We start from the raw sequence: 12,445 nt of genomic DNA, 5'->3' as shown, positions 1-12,445 counted from the left end.
TGTCATGTCGCTTTTGCTTATCTTGCAATTAACACGTTTTCGATTTATGTAGTGTGAAATGCTCCCACACCTTGACTTAGGTCGAACTGATTTCTCTGCCTCCGCCGTGTGTTTCAGAACAACGTTACGGGTCTCTCCGGTCTCTCTCCGGTCTCTCTCCGTATTTCCTCTACCCCCGCTCTGCTCTTTTTTCTTTTCTTTCACTCCGCGCCGCTCCGCACGGCACTCAACTCAATTGCTTTTTATCTCCGCGACTGAGTGGCGTGTCGCGCGACACAACGAATCGATAATGAAATTCGTTGCCAACTTTTTTAATAATCGAATTTTATCGATTTTATCGAGTCGTTGTTGCAGCCCCAATTATGTTCTCAATCGATTAGTTGTTTGGTCTGTAAAATGTCAGAAAATTGTGGAAAATGTGGATCAGTGTTTCCCAAAGCCCAAGATGGCGTCCTCAAATGTCTTGTTTTGTCCACAACTCAAAGATATTCAGTTTACTGTCACAGAGGAGAGAAGAAACTAGAACATATTCACATTTAACAAGCTGGAATCAGAGATTTTTTACGATTATCAATATAGTTGGCGATCATTTAATAGTTGGCAACCAATCAATAAAGTAAAAGAATGAAAGAAAAAAAACTTTCAGTCTTAAATGTTAATTGTGTGTGTGTGTGTGTGTGTGTGTGTGTGTGCGCGCGTGCGTGCGTGTGTGCGTGTGTCGTGCAGAGTGTGATGAACATGATGCACGTGATCAGCGTGCCCTACTCGCTGATGAAGGTCAACCCTCTGTCATGGATCCAGAAAGTCTGCCAGTACAAAGGTCAGACACACACACACACACACAAACACACACACACACACACACACACACACACACACACACACACACTCCACCTGCCACTCAGCTCAGTCAATTCAACTCCATTCACCTGTCTGTCAGTCTATCAAATAGATTAAATGCTAATTTCCTCTCTTTCTCTGTGTGTGTGTGTGTGTGTGTGTGTGTGTGTGTGTGTGTGTGTGTCTCCCTGCAGCCAAGGTAGCGTGTGTGAAGTCCAGAGACATGCACTGGGCTCTGGTGGCCCACAAAGACCAGAAAGACATCAACCTGAGCTCGCTGCGCATGCTGCTGGTGGCCGACGGATCAAACCCCTGTAAGGGCACACTTTACATTTTTTACTAGCGTGGGGGAGTTTAGAGAGGCTGCTTTGAGATAGAGAATGTCAGGGAAATAGATAAAGTCTCTTGGGAAGTCAGGGAACTGGGTCACTTTACAGGAATAGAGCAGGATGTGTCCATCGCCGCACATTTGGAATGATAAATGGTTTTCAGTCAGACTGACTGGGGTGGAAACCAGACTGAAATATAACAGTCAGAAATCAGGAAAATCTTTCATTTTCTGCTCCAAAACCATCAGTTGTGCACGTTTTAGCCCTTTAACTACAAAGTGCATATTGTAGGCTGCAATTAGTTTCAGTTCATTTTAGTTTCAGCTTCATCCATCTAAACATGGTTTCATTTAATGTGCTCATAATATGCTTTTTGGCTTTTCCCCTTTCCTTTATTGTGTTATATATCTTTTTGTGCATGTTATAGGTTTACAAAGTGAAAAAGCCCGAAGTCCAGGCCAAAGGGACTTACCATCTCCAACAGAAAACACTGTTCACAAACTGCTCCAAACAGCTCTATTGTAGTCCAGCCTTTACTTCAGAGACAAACGTGGTCACTTTGGAACACACGTTATAATGCTCGCCTAGCTGCTAGCATGGCACGCCCTCATACTCTGCTTCTGACTGGCTAGTAGTCCTTACCTAGGTACTGTCAGGGCACGCCCTCATACTCTGCTTCTGACTGGCTAGTAGTCCTTACCTAGGTACTGTCAGGGCACGCCCTCATACTCTGCTTCTGACTGGCTAGTAGTCCTTACCTAGGTACTGTCAGGGCACGCCCTCATACTCTGCTTCTGACTGGCTAGTAGTCCCTTACCTAGGTACTGTCAGGGCACGCCCTCATACTCTGCTTCTGACTGGCTAGTAGTCCTTACCTAGGTACTGTCAGGGCACGCCCTCATACTCTGCTTCTGACTGGCTAGTAGTCCTTACCTAGCTACTGTCAGGGCACGCCCTCATACTCTGCTTCTGACTGGCTAGTAGTCCTTACCTAGGTACTGTCAGGGCACGCCTCATACTCTGCTTCTGACTGGCTAGTAGTCCTTACCTAGGTACTGTCAGGGCACGCCCTCATACTCTGCTTCTGACTGGCTAGTAGTCCTTACCTAGGTACTGTCAGGGCACACCCTCATACTCTGCTTCTGACTGGCTAGTAGTCCTTACCTAGCTACTGTCAGGGCACGCCCTCATGCTCTGCTTCTGACTGGCTAGTAGTCCTTACCTAGCTACTGTCAGGGCACGCCCTCATACTCTGCTTCTGACTGGCTAGTAGTCCTTACCTAGCTACTGTCAGGGCACGCCCTCATACTCTGCTTCTGACTGGCTAGTAGTCCTTACCTAGGTACTGTCAGGGCACGCCCTCATACTCTGCTTCTGACTGGCTAGTAGTCCTTACCTAGCTACTGAGTATGTGTGACTCCCAACAAAGATTGAACAGCAGTGAGAGGTCTCACTCTGTAGCTAAAACAGAGAGCTCAACACACAGGGTGAAAAGAGGAGCTGCAGCAATGTGCAGTACAACAAAAATATGGTGTTTTCTGAAAATTAAACCATGTAAACCTATTCTGGTACAACCTCTAAATACAATTATGAACCTGAAAATGAGCATAATATGAGCACTTTAATGAATTTTCGATTCTCAAAAAGGCAAAATTCACAGAAAGCAAAGATTCGAGAAAAGTCCAAAAGAAATTCATAAAAAAAAGTAGTGTATCAGAACTTAGTTATTTTCCTATTTCCTACTCTAATTAATCATCTGAAGACGCTTCAGATATATCCTTAGACAAGGAAATTAGATTTCCAGCAGCAGATTTCAGCAGCTTACAAAACACTTGTATAGAAAATAAAGAGGTATAAAAAATACAGTATAAGAATAACAATAAACTTTTAGCTAAATAAAGGAAGTAAACAAAAAGTAAACAAACAGTAAAAAACAATAAACTACAGATAAATAAAGATAAATATATAGGACTGTGTATGGCATTGTGTTATTATACAGTGAATAAATGACATTTAGCATAAATTAGCAGTTAAGAGCAGTTAGAGTGTCCAGGTATATATGTGAGTAGATTATTAATCAATTGTACAGTGACTGAGTGAGTGGCTACCACTCCTTCCCTTCCTTCCTGTTCTGTTCTGTCCTCTTTACCCATTTTTCCTCCTCCCCCTGAGTGAGTAGTTGGACTGCCCTGACCCCTAGATTGGACTAAACTACTTACAAAACGGTTTTTAAAGTAGTTCAAACTAGCTCCACCTTGAGCAGCTACAACAGTTTAATCTAATAATGTCAGATAACAGGAGACCTTTTACAGCAGAACGACTACTTTTACTTTTGATAATACAAGTGCATTTTGCTGATAATACTTTTACTTAAGTAGCCTTTAGAATGCAGGACTTTAACTTTTAAAACATGTATTTTTACATTGTTGTATTTTTTTATTTTTACGTAAATAAAGGATCTGAGTACTTCTTCCACCACTGCCAATGGGATTATTTCAAAATGGTCCCTGCTTATGACTGTGTTGCCACCATAACCTTAACAAAAACCATAACGGTAGCATCAGATTTCTAGAGTGTGCTGAAAACAGTTATTCATTACAGCGAGGTGGTCTTTCTGCTGGGCCTTAGGCCTGTCGCACCTCCAAAGGTGCCTGTGGTGGACTGTGCATGGCAGGGGCGTCCTCTTCCCTGAGGCAGGCCTAAACCTGACCGCATACCGCAAGGTTTTGCTGCAGGGTCTTCAACTGGTGACCACCGCTCATTGACGTTTCGCCCCTTAAAGCGTAACTCTCGCCAAAATGCAACCTAGGGCCTTTTTGTGAATGTACCCGAGTCAAACCTTCGTTTAAAAGCATATTTAGGACGGAATCGTCACTTTTAAGATTTACCGTATTCTCGTTTTTTGGTCAAATGGCCTTTTGAGTGGGAGCGCTAGGGGCACTTTTATGCTAGCCTCAAAATAGCTATTTTTAAAATACTAAGAAGGCTCGACACAACATGAAACTTTGCTCCAAGTATCACCAGGGGCTCTACACATGAACGAAAGCATTGACAACATTGTTTGTGTACCCAGAGTTTACTAAAAAAAGAGGTTTTGAGCGATTCCGTCCTAATTATGCTTTTAACCGAAAGTTTGACTCGGGTACATTCACAAAAAGACCCTAGGTTGCATTTTGGCGAGAGTTACGCTTTAACCCAGAACATCTCCTGGTGGCGGGGCAGTGAACAGGGACGTCTCCCTGACACCCCCTGCAGCAAAACCTAATTGGATGTTACTCCCCAAGCCTTGTCTCGTCGTTTCAGCCAGAGCCAGTGGCTTGCTTTCTCAGCTTCCTCAGAGGTGGATCTGCTCAGTGTGGCTCCACGTAGTCCCAGCTCCTTGAGCAGGTGTGATGTTGTTCTGCCCACAAAGCCTCTGGCTCACACCACCACCACCGGGTACAGCCTCGCAAGAAAAAGGGCATCAGTAAGGAAGTTAATTAGGATAAAAACATTCACAAAGCGTCGTAACAAAAATGTCTTTCAGGACTCTTTTTAGACCCTCATAGAATGGCTGTTTGGGTTCTCGTTTCATGTCAGGAGTAAACGGAATTCAACACCTGAAATGAACCACTTGTGACAGTTTGTTTCTGTTTCTGTCTGTCAGGGTCCATCTCCTCCTGCGACGCCTTCCTCAACGTCTTTCAGACTAAAGGGCTGAGAGCCGACGTCATCTGTCCCTGCGCCAGCTCGCCCGAGGCCCTAACGGTGGCCATCAGGAGGTATACACACACACACACACACACACACACACACACACACACACACACACACACACACACACTCTCTCTCTCTCAACCCTGCTTTACTTACACAGATTATGCAAACATGCAAACACATGAGCACAAATATGCAAACAACACATTCACCTGTGCAAATGCATCCACACAGAGTACATGCTGTAAACATATTACACATTACACATTCTCGCAAAGTATACACATTCTCGCAAAGAAGTCCGGTTCATTTGCCTCTCCAGCACACAGAGGAAGTAACATGAAGAGCCTGTCTGCACCTGCAATGACTAATCAATCAATGAATCACTCATTCAAAGAGCAACACAGACTTCAGATTGTAAATTCTGAGTTTTGTCAGAGTTTAAAGTTTAATACTGAAGCAGCAACAAAACTGGAAGTTCCAATTCTCAATCTTCAGTTTCAGCAAAGGACTCTTGTATCCATTCGTGGACTCATAGAAATCCAAACAACCATTTCCGCTAAAATATTGTTGTATTATCCTCCCATGAAGGAATTTGTTGAATAAAAATGCTTTGTTTAGCAATAGTTTTTTTGCTGTCTTTCGTTCGCCCTCCGTCAAAGTCCGTTTGCACTGACCTGCTTTCATTTTTTTTTTTTTTCTGGGACCATAGAGAGCCTATAGAAAGGTGAATACTATGTACACTTTATATGGTTTTTGGGTGAACTATTCCTTTCTTAAGAAAAGGAGAAATAGTTGTAAATGAAATAAAAATGTCGTTTGAAATGCAAGTTAAACAAGCGAGGCCATTTCAAAGTAAGCTCAAGATTTATACCTGTTGAACTCGAGATAAAGAACGTCTACGATACTACACTTTTTGAATTTTCTCACAACTGATCAGCTGATATTTAAAAAACACATACACATGGACATTTATACATCATCATATGCAAGTGTGCACATGAAATAACAGTATGCTCAGTCCAAAACTCACACAACAGGCTCTGTCCACTGTATTGTTAAACCCGTGTAACGTTGGTTAATGACAGTATGAGTGTGTTTTGTGTTCAGGTCGGTGGAGGACAGCAGTCAGCCTCCGGGGCGGGGCGTCCTGTCCATGCAGGGTCTGACCTACTCGGTCGTCAGGGTGGACACAGAGGAACGCCTCTCGGTGCTCACCGTACAGGACGTTGGCACTGTGACACCAGGAGGTACGTCACTCTGTGTGTCTCTCTGCCCCCGTCCACAGCAGGACATTGCTTAGCTTCCGTGTCGGTACTCTTGCCTGCTTCTCCAAACTGTTGTCGTGCCGACTAGGGCTGCACAAATAATTGCAATTTTATCGCAATCGCAATATCCAAATCGCAGGGGGGGTGCACTATTAGTTAAAGTCAAACCATTCTGGATTAAGCATTGTGGTGCTGCAGAGACGTCCCGGCCTACAAATTGTATCCTACAGACTAAAGAAAAAAATCTTTGTTTGGTACAGATCCTCAAAAAAAATCCCACTATAATAATTTAGTTTTGTTTTTAATTTTAATATTCTTAAATGAAAATAAGAACAACAGGGTTTCCCCCCCAAAAAAAATTGTTTAAGCCCGCGAGCCAGTAATAACAAAACAGAATTATGGACGGAATCAGCAAATTGAGAATTTAAAAAAGCTAAACGCAGATTCCATAGGGCCCTACGTTAAGTCAGTGCAAAAAGCTAACTAGAGATAATATGACAATGTCTAATTTTTCCAACTGAGCTGCAGACTGTAACTGTAGTCTTAAAAATACATAAAAAAAATGATTCCCAGGGACTTAGGCCTGGTGGGGGGGTAACTAAGGCCTGGTGGGCAATCGCGATATAAGTAAAAATAATTGCAATTAGATATTTTCCTCATATCGTGACCGCCATCTACTGTAGCTAACACACAGACTATGGAGAAGTAGTAGCCTGGTTGACACCAGACCCTTCTCAGTTGTAACTGAGAAGGGTCTGGGAAAGATTAATTCACAGCTCATTTCCAAAGGGGCGTCACCAACGGACGCCGCTTAAATGCCTTTGGGCGCAATTGGATAGTCCTTCAACCAATCAGACCAGCGATCCGGGTGACGTAGCAGCGACAGCGGCATCAACGGGTTGCTGCGCTTCGGTGGCCGTCATGTTGAATGTAAAGGAAAAGCTGCTCGCCGTTGCTGCGCTGTCGTCATCTTGTGAAGCCCGCCTCAACGGTTGTGATTGGTGCCTCGATTTGGAAAAAATTGGAAATGGGCTTGAATGGGCTCTTGGCCAGACTGCCTTGCAGAGCAGCTCTCCACTTTGCCGGAAGTTGGTCAGGGTTTTCCCAGGCTAAATAAGTAGCTCATACAAACACACTTTAGATAGATCCAATCTATCCCTTTAATGTTGACAAAAGTGTATGTGGCCACCTAATGTGCTCTGAATACAAAAGTTAAAGGCCTCAAAGCTTTTTGAAATGTTTGTATAAAAGGGGCTAAGTACCTCATACAACCCCACTTCAAAAAATCTGAACTATCCCTTTTAAGCTGTCGGCCTCCAGTGTTGTCATGCGCTGAATGGCAAAAAATCCATTAAGCCCATTACAACGTAAAATTAGTTTTAAGGGTGTGTAAATGTGCAGCCTCTCCTTTTCATCAATGTCCAATTTTTTGAGAGCGTTCTCTCTCCTCATGACTGAGCGAGTTAAGTGGGTTCAGCTTTACGTTTTTTCAAGAGCTTCAAACGCCTGAAAAAACACCCACAAAGACAGGAGAATTTTCAATATGGCTGCAATCCATTCTCATCATCTCAGTTTTGTCTCTGAGGACAACGTCACACAGGTAGTTTAACAAGGTAATACGGGACATAAAAAAGCGTTTAGGACATCATGCATCATCTGTTCAGGTCCTAGTGAAGAATCCACAGGCACCGCTGACATGTCATGGACTGAATCAAATCTGTTGTGTGCACTTAATTAGAACTGCAACGAGCGTTGTATATCAACATTGATTATATTCTCAAGGTCTATAAAAAAAACATACATAATTTTTTTTCAGTTTAGTGTCATAGAAAGACAAAGAGAAACAGAAAATGTTCATATTTGAGAAGCTTGAACCAGTGAATTAAACAAAAAATTGTTTAATAGACAAACTGTTTCAGCTCTTCACTTTGCAATGCAGTTATTAAATTAAAGTGTTAACACATTAAAATCAGGGCTGTCAGCATTAACGCGTTAATCGCAATGCGATTAAGGGTCGAGAATAATGCGTTAATTTCTTTTAATCGTATTAATCGCATGTCGCCATTTATTCATTTATTTTCACTTCACTCGGCTTTGCGTCGTGCCTAACAGGATACTATTTTGCCGTACTTCCTCCTAACACATCCTGCTGCTGCCGGAATAGCAACGCAGATTTCGGTGCCTCATTCTGGTCCCACTGATATGTCTGCGCTTCTCTCTGATGGTCTGAAACAGACGTTACAGGCAACAGAAACATCGCTGCACGTGACGCTAGTTAACACTATACTCGACAGCAGCTAACGTTAGCCTACCGCTAGCTAGTAGCTGGATTAAACACGGTTACAACACTGACAGCTAACGCTAAACGGTGTAAAGTGTGTCTGTGTTTTACTGTAGAGGATTCAACACCGGGATGTAACAATCTGCAGCTGCTGTTGTCGGAAAAACACAGAAGGTGCGTTCAATGAAACTGGTAATTTACAGCCTCGTGGTGCATTTAAAGTTGTTGTTGTTAAATTCAAATGTGTGACTAGATTAAATATATAATAAACAAATACAAATCTTAAAATCAAGTTCATAAAGTCACTGTCTTTGCATTCATTTGATTCCCAATCAAGATCCACTGGTAAGAATGGCTTTCCATTGTTAATATGGACTTAAAAACTGTTCTGAAATGCAAAGTAATAGAATTTTAATCATGTGATAAAACATGCGATTAATCGCGATTAACTATAGAAATTCAACGATTAATCGAAACGATTAAGAAAATGTAATCGTTTGACAGCCCTAATTAAAATAAATAAGTACACAATAACATAGGTAAAGTATTCTTAACATGTACTTAAGAACAGTATCATGGATTTATAATAGTGTTTTAATGAAAAGAATGCTGATTTGAATAAGTAATAACAAATATAAATTCCAGGACTCCTTAATTGTGTATATTTCGAGACAGTAACTGTAGTTTCACCACAGCGCTTAACACGTTCTAACCAGTGCTGAGCCTCTGCTTATTTTAATGTGTACTTACTGTGTTGTAAATGTACTTCACATTAGAGGAATGTTTAGTAAGGTTATGCTGAATATCACAAAACCTTTCCTCAAGGAAAATATACAGATAAATACACTGGAAATTAAACATTTCTTTCTGTGAGAGTCTCCTGTACATGTTTCTCCACTGGGGCAATGAGTATGTTTATGAATGTAAATGGAATCCACATACGCAGAAGTGAAGGTCTGTCTCTTATAATCCATAAAGAAAGGCAGTGATCTGTAGAAAGGAGCGTGTAAAACCCTGCTGATCACACACACACACACACACACACACACACACACACACACACACACACACACACACACACTCTGCCACAGCTAATCAAACATCACTGAGCTCTCCTCTACGCTGCCAACTCACACCACCCAGTGTTCACCACGGGAACTACACACACTGTGAGAAACTCAATTAAAGGAGGAATTAAAGGACAAATCCGGCACAAAATGAACCTAGGGGTTAATAAAACATGGGTAACAAGTTCTCTGGGATATGTTTTCATGCTAATCGAATGTGGCCAGTTTTAGCGCAAACCGCTAATTAGCTTAAAACACTAGTCGTCAGGGCACTGGTAAAGTAAAAAGAAATCTCTTTTTCTACACCACTAACAAGGCTCGTCGTTCCACTGGTCGTAAATGTTTTCCCAAGATGGCGCCTGCCTATTTATGTGAACGGTACTGACTTTCTAAACTATCTTTTTAATAAACTGTCTTAAAACGTTCTCAATGCTTCGGTTTACATATAGGGACCCTCATTATGCTACCGTGGAAGTGTGGTGCTATTTTGAGTCTTGTTAGTGGTGTAGAAATAGAGATTTCTTTTTACTTTACCCTCTGCCCTGACGACTACAGTTATAAGCTAATTAGCGGTTTGCGCTAAAACTGGTCACATTCGATTAGCATGAAAACATATCCCAGAGAACGATCGACTCGGTACACATGTGTTATTAACCCCTAGGTTCATTTTGTTGCCGGATTTGTCCTTTAAGTAATCTGTTAGCTTCACTAAACTCTGTTGGACCCTCAGTAATAAGCTTGTTTTGAGGTTTTCTTCTATAAGAGAGCATCGACGTGAAACTGAGATTTAAAATCTTGAAATCTAAACTCAAGATTGATCAACAGCCCTGTTAAACCCCAACAGAAACAGTAAATATACAAGTATTTAGATCAGAGGTGTCAAACATACGGCCCGTGGGCCAGAACCGTCCCGCCAAAGGGTCCAACCAGGCCCACTGGATGACTTTGCAAAACTTTGTGAAAATTGCAGAGAAGTAATACATTCCAATTCCAAATGTACCACTTTAATCTCAGAGAATATCCACGTTCTTTTTCCGTAAATTTAAGACTTTAGTATTCAGAGTTTTTTCTCTGAATATTACCCCTCTCTCCCTGGTCCGTAACATTATTATTTTTCCTACAACAGCTTTAGAACGCTGTCGTAGCAGAAGCAACTTGTGTTTGCCAACATCAAGCTGACAAGAAACTCTGTGGCTCATAAAGTTTCTGATCTTTCTGGAGGTTTACTGGTCTGGCCCTCTTGAGATTAAATTAGGGGGATGTGACCCATGAACTAAAATGAGTTTGACACCTCTGATATAGATCCTTTACTTAAGTAAAAGTAACAATATCACACTGTAGAAAATGCTCTGTTACGAGTTAAAGTCCTGCATTTTACCCAAGTATTAGCAACAAAACGTACTTTATGTAAAGTAAAAGTACTCATTTAAAGGCTGCGATCAGACAGAGCGTGTTTTAGCAGCCTGGGGCGGCTTTTTGTAATGGTTTTCAATGAGAGGGAAGCGTTTCACTTGCTGCTTTTGCATTGCTGAGCGCCTCACGTTTTCCCGCTGTACGCGCCGCCTCGCGTTTTTGCAGCGGCGCCCTGAACGCCTCGAGTGAAAAAAGTGCTCAACGTCGTTACCTTCACAGCAAAATAACAAAAAGACGCAACTGCAAAACATTCTGTCTGATCGGGGCATCTTTAACATAAAATAATAAATAAAAAATGTACTTACTTTAATTACTTTGCACCACTCGGCCATTCTGTGTTATAAGACAGTAAAATCCCATATTGATACCACATCTTTAAGAATATACCGCGGTCACCAATTCCTGTTGTTTAGATATTCTCTTCTTAACCCAGTTCTTCCTGTCACCTGGTTTTAGGTTGAAACAGACATGAAGTAGACGCCATAACTGGGTTAGAACAACCTACTTTTAGATATTTATTCCCATAAACAGGTGCATTTGAGTGGACTCTGGTGAGATCGTCATTTGTTTCCCTGTGTGAAAAAATAACTTTGTTATATAAGAAAATATAAATAAATAGAAATGTATTCATGGAAACAGAAGAGATTTAAAAGTTGTTAACCCTTTGTTGTGTCTCTCCGTCTGTCCGTCTGTCTCTGTGTGTCTCTCTCTCTCTCTCTCTGTCTGTCTCTCCGTCTGTCCGTCTGTCTCTGTGCCTCTCTATCTCTTTCTTTCTCTGTATCTTTCTGTTGGTCTTTGTGCCTCTCTCTCTCTCTCTCTCTCTCTCTCTGTCTCTGTGTGTGTCTCTCTTTCTGTCTCTTTCTGTCTGTCTCTGTCTCTTTCTGTCTGTCTCTGTGTCTCTCGCCCCCTCCAGGCCTGGTGTGTGTGGTGAAACCAGAAGGCATCCCTCAGCTCTGTCAGACCGACGAGATCGGTGAGTTCTGCGTCTGCTCCATCGCCACCGGCACCTCCTACTACGGCCTCACCGGCATGACCAAGAACACCTTTGAGGTGAGGTGGCCATTTGTGGTTATTTTTGATTATTTATTTGTTGTTTGGTCTATAAAATAATGAAAAATGTCTATCTTCCCAGAGCCTGAAGTGACTTCTTCAAATGTCCTGTTTTGTCCGACCAACAGCCCAAAACCAATTTGCTTTTCGTAGAAGATTAAAAAAAAACTAGCTAAAACCTGAGAATGTTTAAAGAAATGACTTAAACAATGAATCCATTCTCTGTTGCAGATTATTTCAGATAGAAGACTCATGAATAAATTCATCATATTTTACACACAATTTGGCACAGTATTTTTTTTATTACTTTATTCATTATTAATTGTTTGGGGAATATTTTTGTTGATTTTCTGTCATTTGGAAAATTGGCAAAAAAAAAGAAGATGAAAAGCTAATGGCTCATTTTGTTTTCACTCTAAAATACTGATAATTTCTGTCATTTTGCCGATGATCTGCCTGTTCTGTTTCACAGCACAATCATATTAATACATTCAGTTTTTC

At 41.6% G+C, this 12,445-nt stretch overlaps 1 protein-coding gene across 1 annotated transcript in view; it reads left to right on the top strand.

Moving 5' to 3' along the window:
* The window catches only part of LOC144537344 (disco-interacting protein 2 homolog C-like), an 85,391-nt gene that overhangs the window by 39,806 nt on the left and 33,140 nt on the right, over positions 1-12,445 (top strand). Inside the window, exons 16-20 of the mRNA XM_078281008.1 lie at positions 727-820; positions 1,035-1,154; positions 4,816-4,930; positions 5,976-6,115; positions 11,808-11,944. Coding sequence (XP_078137134.1) covers positions 727-820; positions 1,035-1,154; positions 4,816-4,930; positions 5,976-6,115; positions 11,808-11,944 — 606 coding nt within the window. The remainder of the gene's footprint in view (positions 1-726; positions 821-1,034; positions 1,155-4,815; positions 4,931-5,975; positions 6,116-11,807; positions 11,945-12,445) is intronic.

Source organism: Sander vitreus, chromosome 22 (assembly GCF_031162955.1).
Source record: "Sander vitreus isolate 19-12246 chromosome 22, sanVit1, whole genome shotgun sequence".
In the NCBI taxonomy this organism is placed as follows: Eukaryota; Metazoa; Chordata; class Actinopteri; order Perciformes; family Percidae; genus Sander; species Sander vitreus.
The sequence above is the reverse complement of the archived record's forward strand: the minus strand, read 5'-3'. Positions and strand labels throughout refer to the sequence as shown.